We start from the raw sequence: 23,523 nt of genomic DNA on the forward strand, positions 1-23,523 counted from the left end.
CAAAAAAGAAAATTGATTGGTCAAGAGAAAGTCCAACCAATCAAAATTGCTTGCGAGCATTATAAGGATGGTGATGTGGCCCACATTTTTTTTTTAACGGCAAATATATGTGGCCCACATATATTTAACAAATCATATTCATTTCTTTCTAATTTCTTTTTATTTCTTTATATATATTGGGGCTTTAAAGAGAGTGTTATCATATACCGTACAAGTTAACGATAAAGCACATCGCTTATGTGGCTCATACATGACGCTGATGTTGCTACACCACACTACCCAACGTTATAGTATGTCAGTTAGACGCCATGTTTTGTATATATGAATATAGTTTCAATAAAAGAACCAAGAAATCATCAAGCAAAACAGGTTCACGTTTAGACTAGAAACCATTAAATCCAATTAACAAACCATACAACACATCAACTAATGTGTTATTCAACTGTAAACCTCGCAGCATACTCAAAATGATCTACAGAAACCAAACTGTAGCAAGAACATCAAATTTTTCAAAAAAAAAAAAAATTATTTAAAATATGAAGATGCATGTATCCGCGACGACCAAGTATAATGCTACAAGTTCCGGGTCAACCGTCTAGAAAAGTTTGTCATCCCTGTAAAATCACACTCATTGCTGCTATAACAATAACTGATATAAGGTTGAGTGAAGTTATCTTGGATCTTTTTTCTGTTTATTGAAATATTCCGGAGGCATAGAAAGAAACTGCACAGCCCGTTGAACCTGAGCAACATCAACTTTGAATTTTTCTGCTATTTGGTTGACATCCATAGGCCCGTTGTGATCATCAGCCTTACCTTGATACAGAAGGATGATGTGGCGAAGCTGGGCCACATTTAGGGTTCCTGGGGGAGCGGGTCTTTGTTCGTATCTGCCAGTTTCTGCAGTTGTGTTTCTCAATTTTGGCATGGGTCTTTTGTACTTGTCCACCACGAAAGCCTGTACAAACAGTATTCGAGAGTTTTTCTTATTATTTTAGTGATGTCGAAAAATAATATTCGTTAAAGACCAAGGTATGGGGAGTACTACAGGATCGTTTATGATTCTCACTAGATATCATATTACTTATGTACTCATATAACTTATAACTTTGGAGACTGAACTTTCACTTGGAAAAGATCGAATTATGAAACTTTAAAACTACAACACCTTGGAAAAGTAATTACATTCTATTAGAAAGCAATATATTATCCACTCAATCAGCATTGAATTGCAGCCTATATATAAGGAAATAAGTACTAGTCATTCTTATAATGACGACACAACAAAGCTTTAAATTGTACTGAAGATAACAAGAATTAATGATAAATATGATTCTAGCAAAAGTCCGAGTATGGAGTATTTAAGCTAAGAGATGTTCTAAAATAGTTTCCGACTATCTAATCACATTTCCATCACCTATATGATCTGAATCTATGCATCGACTGGATACAGAAGTTTCCGTATTAAGAACATTATCATGATTCATGAAAAGAGATAAGACATACAGCAACATTTAATTACATGAATCTATCAAACAAGTTGGTCAACTCACCTCACCCATCTCCAATTTGCCACCAGGTTTTGTTTGAATTCTGCCAACCATCTTGCTAAGCATAGCATCATATTCAGAATCACGCTCTTCGGGAACATCATCCAGAGTGTTTCTTGGTTGACCATCTGTCAAAATAATGCAAGAGATTACGGATGAGAAGCGTCAAACATGACTGACTTATTAAGTAACATGTTAAGCTCCCAGAATTTGCAGGCTAAATCCAAATTTAAGAGATGAAGTTGCGTCACTTAGAAACCTCAGAAACAGACTTAAAACTTTGAAGTTTGAACAAAATAGCTATCTGCACTATGCAGCTTTAACATCAGTACTAGGTGTATGGATCAGCTACTCAATTTGTAAATAACTTATAAATATTAGCACCGGCCAAACATTGGCGCAGGTTAGAAGGGGCGAGGGGGGACCCCGAACTTTTCGCTCAGTAGTGTAATATATGTGGTTTTCGTATAGAAATTTTTGGGTATATACGTTTTCGACCCCCTGGTTCTATAGAAATTTTTGGGTATATACGTTTTCGAACCCCCGTCGGAAATCTCAAGCTTCGCCACTGCGGCCAAAACCAGTTATGGCACCATGGCAACCACACTGAGGTTTAATTTCCATGCTTTATTGCTTAAAAATCTACTGAAACACACTTTTAACCTACCTAGAAGAGGTGTAGCACATGAAGATCACCTGTTTGGCACATTATTCAACAAGCATTATATCTTCCCCAAAAGCTATATCATAAAATTAAAAATTTTAGAACAAAAAACCCTAACAAGTTCACAGAAATCTAAACCCTACCTATCAAACCAAATTGCTTTTTCTCTATGATACGCTATAAATGATATATTCAGAACGCTTTCTAAGGCATTAGTATGGTTCAATATTAAGGAGTCAATGTATTGAGGCACAAGTTTTCAAAATTGATCGCAATGTCTAACTATGCATTCATTCCAGTAGAAAGCAAGTAAGAATTGGGATGAGAAAGCCGGTTACCGGAGCTAGGGTCAACGTTACCACCGACGGGAACCTTGTTATCAACGGAGGCGGCTGGTTGGGTGCGATCAAGTGGCTTATTGAGTTGAGAAGGTGAAGATGGAGGTGCAGGGGCACGGATCCTGCCAGATGCTCGACGAAATGCCTGACCCATTTTTTAGTTTGTGCGGTGTTGTTAAATGATGCACGTGTATATGTTGCTTACATTACATACGCGAAACTTGGCTAGTCCACGTAAATGCTTCTCGAGCGATCCACGTTGAACTGCCACGATACATAAATGATAAACCTTTTTGCTAACTAATATTGATTATCTATGTAAGAGTTAAATACATATAAGATAGAGATATTTAGAGAGTCCGTTACCTTACGCTTAATTGAGGAGTTTTTATGTGCTCCACAACCAACTAAGCCCAAAACGCGTTAATGATATAAGAGGCGGGGAATGTCTTATGAACCAAGAATCTCTCCTGTCCACGGCTAATGTGGGATTTGTCTAGGGTGTCACAATGGTCCATGTTAATCTTCTCGGTATCGATATCGGTACAATTGGGTTGTGATGTACGGACTAATAATTATTCACGTGAGTGATGATAAGTTTATCTATGAACTACTTCTCCCTTGGTATTTGCATTGATATTAATGTTCCAGTGATCTCAAAGGTTGTAATATATGTAAGCAAATTGGTTGAATATTGAGTCGGATATACATTCCTTATCACACATACTGGTAATGGTTCGCAATATTGTATGTTTAGGATCATAAGCTAGTGACTTATCTTTACTAGGTGCATTTGTCGCATGATGTTTGTGACGGTGTATTTAACCTCAACATATGATATAGTTGACAAGGTTGCACCATATGTTTTATACGACAACGAAGAAACACCATATTGCGGGAGTTAGCCATAATTTTATGTTCGTTTGAGTATCGACTGGGACTTGACAACCTTGTCTATTAAATATTGAAATTAAACAAACAATTATATACACAATTCAGTTAAACATTATATAAACCTACAAACTCCGTATAACTCATATCAGCATGTTCAACTTCTACTTAAGCTTTGTTGTTTAAGCAAAAGCTAATTTCTTTAATATACATACAAACATATGCACCAACCACATCCTTCCATTAAGAGGCATACACTTGACAAATCTATTATAATTTCTTTAAAACATGTTTGTATTGTATATGTATGAATTAAAACTTCATTTCAGTACGGTTCAAACTGTGCTTAGGACCAGGCTAGAACAGTTCAAACCGGGATAGGTTCTAGCCTGGTACAAAGAATTCGTTTCCACCCTAGTCCTGTTTATGCATCTCTACTCTCTAGTTAACAATGCCTAATGCAACACAATACCATATTTTTTATGTTCAACTATCCATTATTGCTAGGCTCAATTCTAGATTAATGTTCACAAAGTCCATTTTTCATGCAAGATTCAAGGTCAAAGTCAAACTCCTCCCCACATGATTATCAGTTTATAATAATTCCAATCATGCTTCCAAATAGTTACAGAACAGTAATATGAACAACAAGACAATAAAGTTCACCTACATATACCTGATTCTCATTCAAATAGGTCAAAGATTATAAAAAAAGGAAAGAAAAAGTCAACGGTATAACCAAATCTAATCCAACCTGAACCAGGGTCAAATCTCAAACCAATTTCTCTTCATGGGTCATCATCAAAATCGAATCTTGATGACGTTACCCCACTCTGCAACATGTACACGAATGTTGTTTTCGACTATTTCTCAACTTCACCATTTTCATCATATCCTCTTACAGCCGAAGAAGCATCACCCGTACTACACTCACTTATAACCCCAACTTCACCAACGGTATGTTTGAAACTTCTCGATTTCATTTCTTCCCTACTCTTTTTCCTGCTATTAATAGTCAAAAACCCGTTAGCAAAAGCTTCTAATGCTCTAGCTGTTGGTGGCCTGTTTCTCGTACCCTGCCTTCTTGAACCACCGTTTTCTTGCTCCCTGGGACCCACAATAGTTTCAGATTGTTTCTGTGGGCCCGGCTCGTTTCTTTCGTCTTTAACTTCGGTCACAAAGTCACCATTTTCAAATTCGGAATTAACATGGGGATAATTTAGATCTATTAAATTCATCGAGTGAGGCTGATTTTGTTCTTCAGTGTCGATTGAGCTGCATCTTGACGTAAAACTTAAATTGGATGACAATTTGTGATTATTATTATTATTAGCCTGAGATGACGAGCCCGCGTGAGAATCCAAGCTAGAGCCAGCCTTCGAATCTACACGAATGCATGCGGTTAATCTCCTACGTCTTTTCGCATGATGTACTGCGTTTTCTTGGTTTGATTTCCTGCTCGTTTTGGCTTTCGTTGTGACCGAATCTAAACCGTTAACAGTCTTCACATGTCTTTTTTCAAGAATCTTCAGTTCACCCGATGTTTTCTGTTTCTTAGCAGGCTTTTGACCGTTAGCATTTGTTTCTCGATCCACAAGAAACAAGTTTTCACCGTCTGAATCATCGCTAGAAACCAACTCGCTACGAATTTCATCAGAAAGAGATCTTAAACCCAACTTCATGGCATCCAATTCTCTAACCCTAAAGATTTTTCCACATCGTAAACTCGTATCAACCACAGTAAACTTCATTAAAACGTTCCCGTGATTCAGATTCGGAGCTCGAGGTTGAAGATAACAATGGCTTTTCCGTTTCCCGAAAAACTCGTTTTCTTCTTCCTCGTCTTCTTCTTCGTCTTCGTCGATTTTCATTTCACTCACGCCGTTTTGTTCATTATCAAGTTCGAGAAGTTGCGGGTCAGATGCTACTTTATTCAAAACATCGGTAACAGAATCCAAATACGCTTCCCCTTTGACTAGTTTTCTTGAAAACTTTTTCACACCTGGCATCAAGAACACCAAAGAATGCCTCCCGTTTATGGCATAATTGTACCCGTTTGGTTGTTCTGAGTGCCACCCGCGTGCAAGCAATCTGGGCCAAACTGCTTCCCAGAATAAATCACTGGATCGCGCTTTGCTTAACCGATAATCACCGGTAAGGAATTTGATAATTTCTGTTGAAGTGAGTGCGGAACAAGCTTTTCCGGTTGGGATTTCGGGGCGAATGTGTATTGCTTGGTTTTGTTTTGTGGGTTCAACAGCGTTTGCTGTTAAATCTTGCTTACCTTTTCCAATTGCCACTGCATCGATGAACAGTTTCATCCCGATTAAAGTTTTTATGGAGGTAACGTATTGTTCTAGTGATATCTTTGAGTCTCCAAATGTCCTAGAAACCTGAAAAAATTGTTACAAAACAAAAATAAGATCTTTGGTTTCAATAATAAAAGAGACCAAACCTTTGAATATATGAGTTCCAAATCAATTATTTTTTGTTTTCCTTCTCTCTTTTCTTTTTGAGTTTTTTTGTTGCAATAGTGGACAGCGGTAGTCGGTAGGTGGTCATGGGTACATTGTTGTAGTGGTTGGAGACTTAGAGCCTTAAAAGTGCCAGTGGTTGACTAATCTGCCCCTTTTACTCCACAAATGAGTTTTTGACCAGCCCATTGTTCACCCGTTTAGACCCATTCTTAGCCAGATTTTTTTTGCAAGTGATGCGTTTGATCTGTTTTCTAATTTACACATCTGTTTTTTCATGTTAGCTAATATTTTTTCTTCCTTGTATAGCAAATGCTTCAATAAGTAATACCATCTACCCTTTCGATTTATTTATTGAAACTTTTAGAATCTATAATGGGCTTTTCACCGCGTATCTTGAACATTTAAAGTTCACCAGAGACCTATGCCGCATCTCCTATTTTATGCGATCATTGTCTTTCAAGGCATCAAGCATTAGATACGATATATCACCAATTTTCCCGATATCAGTATCTTTCTTCTTAGTTCTACCATTTGTCTTTCTTCTTATTGTTGCTATTAGTGTTTTAAGTCTTAATTGTTAAATGTTAGTGTTTTAAGTCTTAATCAGTTCCTACTTGCTACAACTGTTACACTGTGTTCCAGAGTTTACTAACGGAAGGAAAGGAAATGAAACAAAAAGAAAGTAAAAATATTTTGTGTTCTAGAGTTTCATTTAAGGAAGGAAAAGAAAGGAAAATAAAACATGTCGTGTTCCCGAGTTTCATTTAGGGAAGGAAAAGAAAGGAAATGAAAGGAAAACTAGCCTAAATTCTTTAATTTTTCTTTCCTCCCAATTTGGGAGGAAACGGTGGGAAAGACGTCTTTTTTTCCCGTTCTCATCGTTTCCTTTCTCACTTTTAATTTCTTTTCTTATCCCTCGGTAAGTTAACTCGGGAACAGAGCGTTAGTGTTTTGCAAGTTGCAAAAGGTTAACTTGTTAATGGTAGGAGAATATACTGAATTGTTAGTGTTAAATTGCTATATTTATAAATTTTGCATGATAGTAAAATTATCGATATCCCACCGCATAACCGATTTCTTGACCGATATCCGATTTTTTACCGCATTAACTACTTACTTATTTATAGACAAAATATAAACCCTAATTCTAATGGGCTCAGCTAATGGCCTACCCCTGATTACGGATAACCCTAATATAGTCTAAGTGTCGATAATTAACAATAACATGAAGTAACCAACACATGTATGAACTAACAGGTTCAAATATCTCATGCAAGAGCAGATCCGATTATCAAAAAGTCTTCGGGCATATTATACTAAATCAGTTAAACAGAATTCAAACAAACAAACAAACAAGGAACGTATAAAACAAGTATCATAATGTAATTTCTAATTAATGTACCTCCATAAGTGAATCCTGACATTCTTGAGATACACGGGGAACCAAACGACAAAGAAATTCTTGTTGTCTCAATCCACTAAATAATCTTTGCCCCAATACACACCTTTTGCCTCTACTTTTTCTACATTCCGACCATTGTTTATACTCATCCGACCTGTAGAATTTACCATAGTAATACGACATCACATCCCCCATCTTTTTGCTCTCCATAAATCTCTTCAACCGAACAAAATCCTTGTCGAAAATATACAACCCAAGGACAAAACTACCCTTCTCCATTTCACTCCATGATTCCATAACGCACCCCGGAACAAGAAAATTATTAATTTTTACGCTCTTGATTTCTGATGAAACATCAGGTGTTGAATCCACATTGTCTTCCATCTTTACTTGATTGATCCAAACCACTGGTATATCTAATCCTATTAAGAAATCAAACGGTGATCCAGCCTTCGGTTTTTCGTCCTCGATAAAGGGGTTCTTGATGGAACCGAGATACTCGGTGCTTGTAACCAATGGTGGGATGTTGGTCTGGTATTCATCACCGACACGATAAAGATTTTCGAAAGGCCCGTAGAGACCGTATGCATAAGTTTCTGAAGGGTCACTGTTGCAATCATCGTTGTGGTCCATTTGGTTCCAACTTATCTGCACACATTATATAATATCAAACAAAATCGATCAAACATTTTACAATATACACATAACAACAAATTGCATCTGTCACTGCATTGACTGCAACAGTCAAAAAGAGAATATGTGTCGATGGCAAGCACATTTGTATGCAGAGTTGCAGACACAAGTTTATGAATAAACAAAAAAATACAATAATTTTTATTAAAACATAAAAGACCGAAGAAAGAAGAACCGAACACAAGCTGCATAAAGAAGATACTCTATCTGTTTCAAGACTTACAAGTTACAAACATTTTTCAGTTCAAACCTACTACTTTCGTAACATTGGGACCTAATTAATATTTCCCAAAGGATTCTTCACTTTTATCAAGTTACCGTAAGCATACAAAATAACACCAAATGAACCACAAGGTTTAACCACACAAAGAAATGAAGAATACATACAAAATAGCAACACAAATAACAGCAAGAAACACACCAATACCACAACAAATCAACAAACTAGCAACTCGGGTAGTACAAAACCACAAAATCGCAGTGTGAATCCATCAGACGAAACGTCTAATTCGTAGTTTCAAACCAACACAGCCCAAATACAATCTGTACGCTAAACCCCTACAATAAAACAAAGCAAGACAAACTAACAAATCCACACGACAGTCGACAACAAAGCGAAAAAGAAACCAACTTTAGGATCCTAATGTGATCCCATCAAACCAACACTCGAACAGTAACTCCATTTTCAACCATCAACAAAAGTTAAAGCAAATTAGAGGGCAAAACAAGGCCAGAACATGTAGAAACTTGCTTAAAGCAACAACCACATTAACCTCAATAAATCATACAACAAACTACAGTTTCCCAAAACAAGAATCTAAGTATCCAACAACTCGAGTAGTACAAAACTACAAAATCCCAATGTGAATCCATCAAACAAGACAACATACAACTGAAACGACATCTAAATCGTCGTTTCAAACCAAAATACAATCTTGAAGCTGAAACCCCACATGGAAACAAAGCAAGATGGTTGCTTATGATGCAAGAAGAGTCTTAACAACATCATGAGTTAGAAAGGTTGTTGCTTTATTATGTTATGAAGATGAAACATGCAAAACGTGAAGCATGAACCGGGTTTTACCTGAGTTTGGAGCGAGTTGTTGAGGGTGAATCGTCAGCTGCAGCAGAGAACCCAAATGGAGAAAAACAATTGAAAGAGTAGAGGGTTTTGTTTTGTGGAGGAAAAAAGTAAAAAAAAAATATATAATAACAAAAAAAAAAGTTGTTTAAATATGAGTTGAGTGAAGGGAGATCGGGTCTGGTCCGTTTACGAGACGAAAGTGAGAAGGTTTAGACGCGCGGTGGAGGCGCGTGGGTGTACGCGTGCATGCAATATAACGTGGCATGCTTTATCAAATGAAATATTTTTGCTAATTTTTTTTACGATTTTTGTTGATGTGGTTTGTTAGTATTTTGACTCGTCGTGCGTTGCGGCGACATCAAATCTTAAAGTAATTCGAATTTTTATCGTCAATTATCTAACCCAATTTGTTTCCAAGTAAAACTTATGTCAAAAAGAAAGAAGACCAACTGAAATATACATTAAATAAGCATGGAAGCGTATTATATTTCATCTCACTTATTACCGAGAAAAAAATACGTTAAAACATCGTAAACCACTTGTATTTACAACGAAATGTACTTAAATAAAGCATGTAAGAAAATAGCATTTTTTAAGTTAAAAAACGATATCTCATGTTGCAGCAGCGTTGAAACGTAAAGTAACTCGAACCGTTTAGTGAAAATGTATTATATATGACAAAACGCAGAACAATTAAAAATATACATAAAAATAAGCTCAAAAACGTATTGTCAAAACGTAGACCAACCGAAGAACGTAAACATTTTATATTAAAAATAAGCATGTACAACTTGAGGTGGTCAAAATGACATTTTATAAAGTTTTTATAAAACTAAAGGGTGTAAGTAACAATGCTAAAAGTTAAAGGTAGAAAAAGAAAAAACTAAAAAATAGGAAAAAACATAAAAGAATGAAAACAAAGAAAAAAAACCCAAACCTTCGCTACAGTGATTTGAAAATGAGAAATGTTATACAATATACATAATTTAGTTTTTGCTCATATGTGTTTGTAGTGTTGTAAGCTGAAACAGTAAGGCTATGAGGTGTGGATGGAGCCCCATGGGGCTTTATCAAGTCCACCTAGGATCCACCTCATCTATGGAGCTCCTCTTTAATTTACATGGTGTGGATGAAGCCCTTGTTAAACAAAATAAAATTAAAAAAAAAAAATCATTGGTTCATATCCAAGCCATAGGCGCTATACATGGTTACCATGATGGAGCCCCATCAATGGCGCCCCCCTCTTCACTTGAAGGGTGTGGTGATGGATGGTGACATGGCAGGGATAGAGCCCCATGAAGCCTCCACACCTCATAGCCTAAGAAACGAAAAGTATAGTAGATGCTAAAAAGAATATATAGATTCACATTTATATAATGTCATCAATATTTGTGGGTTATTTATTACTAGTTAATGCTATAGTTATTTGTAGTTACATGTTATGATCTTTATTATTACTAGTTGTTATTTTATTATTGAAAATGAGTCCTAGATTAATTGGTTTGGGAGGAGGTATCTTATGGTCTTCTAATGTAGAGGTTATGTATTAGAGTCTCACTTGAAGTAATACTTTCTAATTGGGTTAGAGGTTTTACCATAGTGGGTCTTTAGGTGATGGGTTTCCTCTGGAATGGTGGGCAGGTCTAGCCACCAACGTTGTCTGTTTGCGCATGGCATGGATGGTCTTTCGCCAATGAGTTTGCACGGGTGACCGGGCTTTTATAGTATTCGTTGGCCGTAAAAATAAGTTGTAATTTTATTATTAGTATTAAAGAGCAAATACAACGGTTATAATATTGTCATTATATATATTTTTTTAAACTAAGATTGGAAATTTTAATTATTACTTTTGAGTTCGTACTCGTGACGCATGTATAAAAATAAAAGTTAAACATGGTGAAATATACAATCTTTTTTTTATTACTAGGTTACCTTTTTATAATTTTCCACTTGTATTCTCTTTTAAGGTGTTTGTAGCTTGGGTCGCTAAACATATACGATAAACGTTGAGCTTAAAATATAATGTGGGTTTTAAGCAGTCACATCATTTATAATATATTCTTAAACAAGAATATTTTAGTAAAATATTAAACTATGTTACAATCTAGTTTTCTATGTTATCCCTTTCAAAAGCAACAATTATAAAATTATATTCATGTAACTAGCAATTTCAACAATTTATGCTTTGTATATTAATGGGGGACTTCAATAATATTTGGGAAATTGACCTGTAATAACCACAACTAGATGTCATTGGTCATTATCAGTTTTATCTTCTTTGAATATTTCTCATGTCAGTCTCACCTTTCACCTATTTTTCCTCCACCGGTCCTCAGCTAAAAAAACCTTAACAAAGTTAAGTTTTTTTTTTTTTTTTTCTGAATTACAAACTGACGTATTAGGGCTTTGGATCAGAACGAGGATACGAGTCTATTGATGTAAAACTTAGCTCGAAACAGTGCTCCAAACGACTTGACTTTTGCTAATTGAAAGTTTAAACACCCGAATTGAAGCACCGTTTCCATCGTTTGGAGCACAATTTCAAGGTAAGTTTTACATCATTCGATTTATATCCTTGTTCTGATCAAAAGCCCTAAAATGTCAGCTTGTAATTCAAAAAAAAAAAACTTAACTCCGTCAAGTTTTTTTTAACTAAGGACCATTGGAGGAAAAATAAGCGAAAGGTGGGATTGGTATGGGGAATATTCAAAGGTGAGACTGGCAATGGCCAATGTCGTCTAGTTAGGATTATTAAAGCCGAATACCCCATAATATTTTGATAGGGTATTAAAATGCGATTTAAGTGAACCTCATATTGTAATAGGTTTTTTTAGTGTTATTGTAATAATATAAAGTTTCATACCAAAAAAAATCTTATATTTTACTTTAAGAGAATAATATTCAAGCTATAATCAAAATTACTTTATAAGAAAAAGCAGCTGAATATTATAAAGTAAAAATTTCTTAAATTAGCTGGAATTTTAACTAATGTTGTGTTGTTGTTTTGTTTATGTATATTCTCCGGTATTCAGTAAATCTAGTTTTTTTTTTATAGATATTGAAGCTTACGGTCAATTACCTATTAACCTATGATTGTCTGATTTATTATTTGTCGATTTTATTCCAAAAAGCTAAGTTAAGACACTTAAAATCATATATAACATCGTTAAGCTATGAGATGCCACAATTTGTACTTAAGTTCCACAATCTTATTTGGGGTTTCAAAACCTACTTGAAATTCACGAATCACTTACAACAAATAATGAGTCTTCACTACTCAAACTTGCAAGATGGTAAGATTATCTCTAGGGACGAGCATGGTACCGGACTGATACCAAAAAATGGAGAAAATGAGTACCGGTCTCTAATATACCGGTACAGAAAATACAATACCGTATCAGTACTTTTACCAAAAAATAAAAAATATATATTGATACAAATACAATATAACTTGTACCCGATACCAAATGATCGTCCCTGATAATCACCCCCTAAAAAAACAACTAAATGTTGAGATTAGTCAGCATTTCAACCGTCAAAATAAGGCTGCTAAACTGGAAAGTAAGGTTGCTAAAACCGACTTCATTAGCTGACTTTTTGATGAGTACGTATCACTACATTTTAAAAATAACTTTCCATACAAAAAAGATATTTGTTATGAGTAACCGTCGAAATATCCTTGAGATTTGGTCACTTTTGTCACTTTAGTTCAAAACCTAAATTTTTTTGCGGTTTGGCCACTTTTGCTACTTTAGTCAAAAACTCAAATATTTTGAATCCGGATTCCTATGGTTTTAATTTTGTTACCATTTTTATCCAAAAACAAAACTGATCAAATTTTTCAATTAACATTTAACTTTTTTTATCTTTTTCCTCTCTTTTAATAAAGTGCAAAATGGTAAGAATTTTTTTAATTTGTTATAATGAAACGTTAAAAGACCATTTTGCCATTCGTTAAAAGTAAGGAAAAAGAAAAAAAAATTGGATGCTAACTAAAAAATTTGACAAATTTTTTATTTTAGACAACAATGAAACCACAAGTACCCAGATTCAAAAGATTTGAGTTTTAGACTAAAATATCAAAAATGACCAAACCTCAGTAACCATTTTGGCACTTCACTCTATTTGTCATATCTAAGGGGAGGGGGGGGGGGGTTCACTAGTGATAGAATTTATCACTCACAAGCACCAATCAAGTTCCGCCATGTCATCGACCATTTTTCCATCACTCACAACCTTTTTTAGTGGGGGTGGTCATCACTCATCACCACACCCAACAATTTCCCCAACAATTCCACTCACAAAACCAAACCATCACGCGTTGAAAATATAACGAAAATGGATTTTCGTTAATATATAACGCGTTATCTAAATGAGGCGGGGTGGGAGAAATAAACTTCCACGCGTTATACTATTTGCCATCACGCGTTAAAGGTAACCGCCCCGGTGCTCTAACAATAACATTCTCAGTCGAACAACAAAAATATCAAATATGGGGAGTCATGCCTTGATTTATTTTATGTTTTTTTTTTTTTTAATCTTGATAAACCAATCAAACAAACGGCTTTTACCGTGGTTGTTAAGGAAACCAAATACGGACCACACAATAGTTTTTAATATAATAAAAAAAGAATATAAAGTCATCTTATCTCATTTAATTCCAGCTCAGCCTCTAAATATTAAAATGTCATTTTTATTAAAAATAAATAAAATTGACAAAACCTACCTCCCCATCCATTTCAACAACTCGATGTTGGTCGCAAAGTCACCTCCATGGCTCTCTCCACCACTGTCTCCGTCCTTGAATCATCGTTTTCCGACATCCGTCAACAGCTGGCCGACGATATCAGTAGTTGCCCGTTTACCTACCATTCTTATATAATTTTTCTATCGTTAATGAAATCAGTAGTTGACTACACCATTAGACCATGCGTAGTGGGGCGTGTTTTTTTTTTCAAAATTTAGCCCTAATAACGCCCAACATTGCCCCTCGACCGCCCCCTGGGCGTGTTTGGGCGTGATTTTGCAATAAAAGCCAATCCAGCGTGATTTTGCAATAAAAGCCCCTCCAGCGTGATTTAAAACACGCCTTCCCCCATTTTCTTTGTCCAATCACCTTCCATCTTCCTATTTTTTATCCAATAAGATTTTTAATGATTTTTGTTTTATTTAATTATATTACATCTCATTTAACATAATGTCCCACATCCTCACTACACTCATTTTGTAAAAACGCCCAATAATGCCTCATTGCTGACTGGGCTGCCACATGACGCATGACGCAAAACGCCATAAGGTGGGACATTATTCACTCCAACAACTATGCATCGTCTTAGTCATGATTCTGTCCTTCTCATATCACTCATCATGTTAAATGAAGCATTTATGTCTTTGGCCTACAACTTCAATTTTACTCTATATCTAGAGGTTGTAAATGTAATTCTATCTATATTTTTATGTATTATCTTTGGACATCAACCGGTGATAATGATTTTTGGATCATATTCATAGAATATGATTCTTATTCAAGATGCATTGGTTATGAAATCACACACACATGAAACTTAAATCTGTGTAGATTCCTTTATTTGAGGTTGTGATAATAGTCAAAAGTTTAAACTATCTATCAAGTCATACATTGGGTTTTTTATCTGATAAAGGGTCCTCATGGACAAGAACTCTTATTCCTAAATTTGGCTAGTGATTCAAGTGATTATTACGATGCCAAATTCTTTTCGACACATTGCGATGTTATAATGGTATAACACTATAACCTAGTGCTTAAAAATCCATGCGTTGTACTAGGTTTTGGAAGTGATTATTTTTGGACATTTTACGAAAGGCTGATGAAACTTTTGGGCGCGAAAAAAAAAGGACCTTAGGCGGGTTAATCAGTTGTAACTTCCATTGAAAATACGATAAATGTCGTTTGTGATTATGCCGCACTGTAGCTTTATTGTAATATGTAAATACAATCACATTGCATCTGTATGTATATCATGTCAAATGGTTTATTTCTATGATGTATTTTTGTTACTCTGGAATCTGGATTAACTCATTGTCCTATTTTTGTATATTAGATTATGGGGTATGGGGCTTGGGTTGGGGGAAAACGCCTAAGTCGTCACCCCGGGTGGGCTTGGGTTGGGGCGTGGCCCTTAGGGTTTGGGTTTCAAGCCGGGCGTGGGTTGGTCTAGACAAGCTGACATGGCGGGCTCTCAATGGCCAAACCAAAACAACAGTTGGGCTAGCCGTTGGCCAACGGCTATGTTAAAAAAAAATATTTTTTCACTATAAAACTCACATTTTTCTTCCATTTTTTACCATATTCAACCACATCTTCTATAATCATCTTCTAAGAAAATAATCCTAGCCCACCACCCAATCGTTATAACCGTGCTTATGACCCGAGCAACCCGTATGCATTCCAATAAAATAATCCTAGCCCACCACCCAATCGTCCAATGCCTCGTCCATTTTTCATACACTCTTCTATGCCCGTTGAAGCGAGTTATGCATCGTATATTGGGAATCGTGTGTTTACTAACTTCCCACGCACCGACGATTCGATACCTACCCCGTTTACACAATCGCTCATCAATATTTCACCAACCTCCATCGACCTTTATCAAACCGAAACCATCCCCGAAACTCAACCATCCAACGATGCTCCTTCCGCATCGAACCCCATAAAAAAGAGAAGTCATAAGAAAAAAACCGAGGCGGATAAAGCACTTGAAACCGTCAAACGAAAACAACAAAAATGGGTCGTTGCTGAAGAAGTTGCATTGGCGAGGGCTTGGTGTCAACAATCTCAACATGCAACTTTAGGTATTCTTAGACTTTGTTTTTATTAATGGTTATTTTTTATATAACTTTGTAATATATTAAATTTTATTTTTATTAAAATAGAAAATTCTCAACATCGAACCGCCCTGTGGGAAACGGTTAGTAGAGTATTCCATGAAGAATTGGGAAGGGAGACTTATTGTGAAAACGATAGCTTATCCTCGAAGTAGAGCGAGATTAGCGGGCAACTTACAAAATATAGTTGTTTTTTAAATAAAGCAAAGCAAAACCCAAAAAGTGGTGAAACCGAAGCCGACATTCTGACAAATGCATTGGCACATTCAAATCAAATGTGGGGACCGACTTCCGTTTCATGCATTGTTGGGAGATTTGTAAGTTCCATCCAAAGTGGGTGAATATCCCCAGTGGTAGCGAATCGAACACGTCTTCCAAAAGGTCAAGGGCCTCGTCCCAAGCCCAATCTGATGCACTAGATCAAGAGTTTGAGGACCTTTTGGATGATTCACCAAGCCCAAACCGGCCTGAGGATGGAAGAGATGTCGCAAAAAGGGCGTGCTCAAAAATCAAGATCTGGTACGGCATCGCCTTCAGCTGAGAGTTCGGGGTCACGTAGGGGAATATACAGCGATCAGTTGGATAGCATTTCATGCAAGTTGGATACATTCAACGTATTCCAACAACAAAGGGCCGAAATACGAAGAAGCAAAGAAGCTAGAGATGCCCAGAAACAAAAACGGGATGATTTGAAATTTCTATCCCAGCTCATTGATCACCTAGAGGGTGACGAGTTACAACTAGTCTTGGGTTTGAGAGAAGAGATAAAAAGCAAATATAAACGTTAGGAATTTTTTTTTTTAATTTTCTTTATTTAAAATATTAAAAAAATTAAATTTGTTGTTTTAAAAAATATTCAAGTAGCCCAGCGGGTCAGTCCAGCGAAGCCCACCAAACCCACGCCCCAAACCCCCGCCCCACCATACCGTGTTGAATGTGGGTCAGCCCATGTCTACCTCCAAGCCACGTGTCAACTCATGTCCCAACCCAAGCCCAACCCCGCCCCACCATACCGCACTTACAGTCAAATGGAACATTTCTCTTTTTTATATTCCATCCTTGGGAATTTAATATTTGTATGTTGTTACGTTCTATAAAAATAAAGGCATGTTGTAATTTTCGAATACTTAGTTGTATTAAAATTAATAAAATTAATAAATGAGGTTCAAGAATGTAATATTCTGAAAAAAAGTTACAATATCGGTTTCAAACATAACCATTAAATTTGGTTTTCATACCATGAATCGAACCATATAAACCTCAAACCGATCGAACCTAATGATTTGCTTTGGTTTAAGTAGTTCGGTTGTTTTCAATTATTTATAAAATCCTTTAATATGTATGCTTATTAGTTTTTAACTAATGTTTTCCTAAAAATAGACCAACCAGTTACAGAATTACTAATTCGTTTATGCTACTGTTCAAAAAAAAAAATTCGTTTATGCTAAATGCACCCCACCTCTTCTATAACCACTCTCCTATCTCATCGGTCATTCCATCTTTTTAAATCAATATATATGCCATATACATATGTTATACACCTGGATACCTTGTGCTAGGGCTGCAAACGAACCAAACGTTTGGCGGATAGTTCCTGAACCATTCGGCGGGAAGTTCGTTTGTGTTCGTTCGTTTATTAAACAAACAAACATGAAAAGAAATTTCGTTTGTTTAGTTAAATGAACGAACATGAACAATTGCGTTCGTTCATTTATGTTCGTGAACGTTCGGTAACGTGTTTGTTTGTGTTTGATAATTCATTAGTGTTTTTAGTTTTTATTTTGTTTAATTGTTTCAAAATTCTGACAAATAAAATATTTAATAAGAGCCAGTTTATTATGTGTTTGTTTGTGTTCGATAATTCATTAGTGTTTTTAGTTTTTATTTTGTTTAACTGTTTCAAAATTCTGACAAATAAAATATTTAATAAGAGCCAGTTTATTATATATTATGTTCATGAACGGTTGTTTTTGTTCGTTTGTTTCCATTTGTGTTCATGAACATTAGTTTGTGCTCATTTGTGTTCATCAACGTTCGTTTTTGTTTGTTGCCTAAAATTAACAAACAAATACAAACGAACATGAACAAGATCATTTCTTTAAAAAACGTACACTAACATAAAATCTCATTCGGTAATTGTTCATGAACGGTTGATGAACACATATATTTCTTAACACACAAACGGTTGAACACATGTATTTCTCAACACATATATACCTCCATACAAGCGAGGCACGTCATTGATTTTAAGAATAAAAAAAGTTTGGGGGCTATATTGCATGTTAAGACATAGTATAGGACATCTTTTGTAACTTACTCAAAACACACCCATTGTTGTCAGCTACCCTGAATCGAATCTGTTGATCAATTTCCGGTTAAAACTGAAGAACCAAGGTATGTAAACCCTAATTTAACAATAACATCTACATTTACATGTTATTTCACTTCAAATTATCATCTATTTTCCTGTTAATTTCGATCGGATCTCACTCCAAATCGATTTGTGTGTTAAAATAGGGTTTGTTGTTTGATCAGGATTGAGATGGCGAGTTCAGTAGAGGCTGCCGGAGAACCTGTTCCGACGTCGGCGGTGTTAATGTCGGCGTCGAAGCACATCGCCATTAGATGCAGAGGTGAAAATGTTGCCTTTCTTAAGTGCAAGAAGGATGACCCTAACCCTGAGAAATGTCTTGAAAAAGGCAGACAAGTGACTCGTTGTGTATTGTCATTGTAAGTATAAAGTATGCATCTTTTCAGTTGTTAAGTTTGATATTTTGATTGGTGATTTTGCTCTGGAAATGGAAATAGATTGTATGTTATGAAGTTGGTTTGATTCTATTGTTGTTCATTAGGTTTTGAGTGTCAAACTCCTTTTATTTCAGCGTCATATAGCATCTAAGGTGTAAGAATGAAACTACTGTGTTATTTAGTAGGCCTTATTTGGGATTTGTGAATAAGTTTGTTACTTTGTTATTGTAAATCCGTATGATCAAGAGGAATATGGAGTGGAAGTTGTAGAATGTAGATTTTAGGGGTCTCTATTTCTCTTTCTCCATCAATCTTTTCACAAGCTTCGCAGTTCTCTTATCATCCTAATAACCGGGAAGTTGAGAACAGGGAATGTTTTTACGATCCGTAACTCATGACTATGAATGCGATTCAATATGAGCAACTCAAGTCAGGTTTTGAAGGCAATCATTCTACATTTGTTGTGCAACTCTACAAGTCTTTTTTAGGGATTTGAAAAGTATAAATGCAGGCATGCAGTTTCTTTGAAGTGTCTGACATTAATGCATTGGTGTGAAGTCCTACGAGTACTTGCTCAAATTGCTATGGGAGTTATAGAGTTAGCCACTGCCCAATGCTGTATCAGCACACAGATATTGACAGAATTTATAAGTTAATTTAGTTGTAATTCTAGCAACTGATTGGAATGTTCACACTTGACATCTACCAATCTGCAAAAAGAGAATTGTGAAAACAAACAGCTACACGTTCCAACAGCCACTGCATTTGTTAGTAGCCCTTATTTGAGATCTGCAACTAAGTTGGTTTTCATGTTTCCGTATGCATAGTATATCTTTATTTCAGATTTTCAGGGTTTGGGCTGAAATTGTAGAGCTTTCTAGTGCTTCTTTCTCTTTGTCCTTTCATTTTTTATTTACAATTTCTGCAGCTTTCTTAGCACTTAAATTTTGTTGATTCTTCAACCGTCAACAAGGTATGCTTTTATCATCCATGACAATGGATGCGATTCCGTTTGAAAGGGAAAACATTCCACATTGCTTTTGCAACTTTGTAAGTCTGTTCACGGCCTAAAACATGAAGATGATATTCTTAAGTTTCAGCCATGCATGTATTGATGTGGTATCCTGTATAGTATTTGTTTATCAAACTTGTGCAAATAGTTGACTTTCTTTTTGTATACTGACTTTTCATAATTTCCATCATCATATATTATTGCTCAATTCTCATGAATCATCCTTGACTCCTAATCCTAAATCATAATAATAATGTCATTCATATTTTTTTTTTCAAATTTTCATCTCACCTTTGTTCTCTGTTGAGCTTCTTTGAATCAGGGGTACTGTATATTGATGTATGTGTTGGTTGTGTTAAATAGGGTTACATAGGGGCTCTATATATAGAGAATAATTTACACATGGATACCTTCTAGATATAATAGCTATATAACTAGTCTAATAAGCTTGATTGATATCTAGGATCTCCATTGTGAATTGGATTGACTTCTTCAAGGTCGTCAACTGATAATATAAAGTGTCGTTATAAATGAGGAGTCAGATTCTTATATATGCACGGTGTGAATATTATGTACGATTGTACGAATGATTGTATTCTTTTAAACTAGACCCACATGGCTTACTTGCTTAATTGAAAATCTGTTTGGTAGCTAAAGGATTATCTGTATAGCCAAGATGACATTCATCCACCTCATTAGCTATTATTCCTCCAATTCATCACTCTGTCTTTAACATCTACTAGATAATAAGAATGCATTTATTATGCAAATTTGATGAAGGGGATATATATGCAGCAACAACCTGAATTTGTGGTTCAGCAGGAGTCATCCAAACTCTTTCGTCTAGGATGATACCTTTATGGTTTGACATAGACTCTCCGGGTCTGGTTTTCTTGTTTTTCACAAGCCTTGGAAGTGTTTGGATGACCATGAGTGAACATATTTTTTTGGGGTAGAAAACGGATAATCTTATTACTTGTGACGATACAAAAAAAAGGGTAGTTGCACGGTACCCCTGACCGCGGAAGGGATCTCCCTTCCCAGTTCACCACCCGACAAGGATCCCTGGCGGCAAATACCCATAGCCATCAAAGAGGGGTAAGAAACATGTTTCGAACCCAAGACCTCGAGTGTCCTCAGTCCGGCTTTAAAGCGGGTGTCGATGGCCACCAAATTGGCACTAATGGGAATTGAACTTGGGTCTCCATTGGAGAATCCAAGTCACTCCACCACTAGGCCACTTGTGGTGGTTACTTGTGACGATACAAAGGATTGCTTTTTGCTGATTTTTTTCAGTAGGAATTTTAAACTAAAGATTTTGGGTGAAAGTCGATGCGTATAGTGATGGGAGGCATCCGTCTTAGATTTCAACCCTAACCCGACCCATATTAATCAAGTCGTGTCGGGTTGATGGGTTTGCGGGTTGACGGGTTACGGGTTGGTGGGTTGAAATGTTCAACCCGAACCCGACCCATATTATTATTCGGGTCAAAGATTTCAACCCTAACCCGACCCATATTAATCCGGGTCAACCCGAACCTGACCCGTTTAACCCATATTTTTAAACGAGTGATATAAGTTGATGATTTATAAACGAGTTGTTCGGTTTTAAGCGGGTTATCGATAACATATTTAATGATGAATATGAATGTGATAAATAAATAATATAATGTGTCAAAATTAACATTATTATAACTAACCATGTAAAATAGAAACCGAAAAAACAAAAACAAAAATATAAAAGATTTTTTATCTAAATAGTTAAACGGGTTAATGGGTCAACCTGTTTTTATACGGGTCAACCCGAACCCGACCTGTTTTTAATACGGGTCAACCCGAACCTGACCCGTTTTTTTAAACGGGTCGTGTTAGTCGACCCAAACCTGTTTTTTTCGTGTCGGGTTCGGGTCGGGTTAACGGGTCGTGTCAAGAATTGCCGCCCCTAGTCTTAGTCTATCCATGAGCGAATGAAACATATTGCAGTATGACTACCATTATATTCTATACACGATATTAAAATACCTTAGATGTTTAAACATCTATACACAATATGGACAGCTGTGTCAATCATGTTTTACTTGGTAGTAATTCTGTACCATCTTATGAAATTTAGTAGGCCTGACAACATAAACTAAATGAAGTGTACAACGAAACTAGAGATGGTAAAATGAGCAAGCTGGATAACGTGCCAAAATGGGTGATTTTTTAGCGTGCGTTGGGTTGGCCCGAAACACTTTTGTGCAGTTTCTTTGAACTTTTTTACTATAACTAGTGCTTCAGTTATAATGGCAAAAGTTGTATTATTTCAGCAGTAATCTAATCCTTTGAATAATATGATTTATGAGGGTTTTTTGTAATACGAATACACTTTGGGCGGATCTTGACCCGTTTTCACTGTTGGGCGAATTGCTGTGGAGGACCGATCAAGGGAGGGCAGCTGGCCCTAGCCTTGGGTCAGCCCACACGTCTTTTATTTGGCACTTAAATTAGGGTTCTAATTTAGCAGGCCCTAGTTATCTCTATGTGGGCTTGGGCCTAACTTGGGGATTAAGTTTCCTAACCCTAGATTAGTCCCTATGTATTGATATCATTGTACTTGTAATTCTTCGGAGCACCTGAATAATAAAGAAACCATAGTTGCAGTATAATAGTGGACGTAGGTCAGCCGACTGAACCACTTTAAATCTTCGTGTCGTTTATTGCTTTCGTGTGTGTGTTCAATCCTAACATTCACTCAAGTTAGTTTAATATATTTGACATGTTTGACCCGTTAGAGAAAATCATAATATAAACCCATTCTGCCATTCAGAAGTAAATGAGTGGAACTTGTCACAAAATTTGATTGCATTCATGGATTGGACACTGTAACTAGCCAAGTGAAACGATTACTAGCTTGGTTATTAGAAGTTAGTTTCTTGATTTATATATTTTTATTAAATAGCAGAAATTTCTTAAGACACTTTGTTCCTGTGCAGGTTGAAAGATATCCATCAAAAGTGCACAAAAGAGATGGATGCTTATGCAGGTTGCATGTACTACAATACTGATGAATTTGAATTATGTCGCAAAGAGCAGCAGCAGTTTGAGAAAGCTTGCCCATTAAACTGATGGGAATATTCATGTATGTCACTCCGCTCTCAATAATTCTGGCTCGTTGACCTGGCATAATGCTCATTCGAGTCTGTCTTTTTAAGCAAATTCGAGAGATGCAAATTTCAATCAATGTTTGTCATGTAAGATCTCTACATTTTGATGACAAGTTTTCAGTTAAGTTTAATTTTCATACTCTGATTATAGCTTTAATTCGAATATGCTGTAATCACCCTGATTATAACTAATGTTTGTTTCAAGTTGGGTCATCTATCAGTATATCATATTAGCTTTGTATAAGATTAAAACGGATTTTGGGTTGATCTATGCGCATTAGCAAAATCTAAAACTTTCATTGAGTTAATTATGATTATATAAATAATCTTATCTTTCTACAATATTTCCCAGACCCTATAAGTAGCTTTGCTATTTGTGGGATTTACGTTGTTGGTTATCTTTCTGCAATAATATTTGGATATCTGAATAAGATGATTTAGATGTATTTGGCTCACGTAGGGGTGTGGTAATCATGGCCTATTATTCATACAAAGAGATTTTGGGTAAAAAGTTCATATACTTGTTAATTTGTGCTTGCTTAAACCATACAATGGGTCTAAACATGCTAACTTCACTCGATTCCAAATAGTTCAACACCACATATGACCATTGTTGTTCGCCACCATTTCCTTGTCACAGACAATGTTTTCACC

General features: G+C 35.9%; 3 protein-coding genes across 4 annotated transcripts; 1 reads left to right on the forward strand and 2 right to left on the reverse strand.

The window, feature by feature from the left end:
* Positions 1–353: 353 nt before the first annotated feature.
* Positions 354–2,818, reverse strand: LOC110929948. The gene is made up of 3 exons (XM_022173144.2): positions 2,553–2,818; positions 1,554–1,678; positions 354–958 (listed from the first exon to the last, which is right to left on the reverse strand). Exons 1-3 carry the CDS (start codon positions 2,704–2,706, stop codon positions 671–673), a joined length of 567 nt encoding a protein of 188 aa, XP_022028836.1. The 5' UTR covers positions 2,707–2,818; the 3' UTR covers positions 354–670.
* A 1,185-nt stretch (positions 2,819–4,003) lies between these two features.
* On the reverse strand, positions 4,004–9,218 carry LOC110929949. The gene is made up of 3 exons (XM_022173145.2): positions 9,100–9,218; positions 7,323–7,970; positions 4,004–5,836 (listed from the first exon to the last, which is right to left on the reverse strand). The coding sequence occupies exons 2-3, from the start codon at positions 7,953–7,955 to the stop codon at positions 4,307–4,309; spliced, it is 2,163 nt and encodes a 720-aa protein (XP_022028837.1). The 5' UTR covers positions 7,956–7,970; positions 9,100–9,218; the 3' UTR covers positions 4,004–4,306.
* A 9,000-nt stretch (positions 9,219–18,218) lies between these two features.
* On the forward strand, positions 18,219–23,092 carry LOC110929950 (NADH dehydrogenase [ubiquinone] 1 alpha subcomplex subunit 8-B). Of its 2 annotated transcripts, none has more exons than XM_022173146.2 (3): positions 18,219–18,357; positions 18,499–18,693; positions 22,699–23,092. In XM_022173146.2, the coding sequence occupies exons 2-3, from the start codon at positions 18,506–18,508 to the stop codon at positions 22,829–22,831; spliced, it is 321 nt and encodes a 106-aa protein (XP_022028838.1). In that variant the 5' UTR covers positions 18,219–18,357; positions 18,499–18,505; the 3' UTR covers positions 22,832–23,092. The 2 variants fall into 2 exon arrangements, with proteins under 2 accessions (XP_022028838.1, XP_022028839.1); XM_022173147.2 differs by having other exon boundaries at positions 18,229–18,357; positions 18,481–18,693.
* Positions 23,093–23,523: the final 431 nt, after the last annotated feature.

Source organism: Helianthus annuus, chromosome 3 (assembly GCF_002127325.2).
Source record: "Helianthus annuus cultivar XRQ/B chromosome 3, HanXRQr2.0-SUNRISE, whole genome shotgun sequence".
Lineage (NCBI taxonomy): Eukaryota > Viridiplantae > Streptophyta > Magnoliopsida > Asterales > Asteraceae > Helianthus > Helianthus annuus.

What these genes read in the sequence shown, in the direction of transcription:
- LOC110929948 (XM_022173144.2), bottom strand. Translation starts at nt 2,706, where the DNA reads ATGGGTCAGGCATTTCGTCGAGCATCTGGCAGGATCCGTGCCCCTGCA. An exon ending in TAACGTTGACCCTAGCTCCG is followed by an intron (nt 1,679 to 2,552) that starts GTAACCGGCTTT and finishes TTATTTTGACAG; the next exon opens with ATGGTCAACCAAGAAACACT. An exon ending in GCAAATTGGAGATGGGTGAG is followed by an intron (nt 959 to 1,553) that starts GTGAGTTGACCA and finishes CTGTTTGTACAG; the next exon opens with GCTTTCGTGGTGGACAAGTA.
- LOC110929949 (XM_022173145.2), bottom strand. Translation starts at nt 7,955, where the DNA reads ATGGACCACAACGATGATTGCAACAGTGACCCTTCAGAAACTTATGCA. An exon ending in GTCAGGATTCACTTATGGAG is followed by an intron (nt 5,837 to 7,322) that starts GTACATTAATTA and finishes CAATTTTTTCAG; the next exon opens with GTTTCTAGGACATTTGGAGA.
- LOC110929950 (XM_022173146.2), top strand. Translation starts at nt 18,506, where the DNA reads ATGGCGAGTTCAGTAGAGGCTGCCGGAGAACCTGTTCCGACGTCGGCG. An exon ending in ACTCGTTGTGTATTGTCATT is followed by an intron (nt 18,694 to 22,698) that starts GTAAGTATAAAG and finishes GTTCCTGTGCAG; the next exon opens with GTTGAAAGATATCCATCAAA.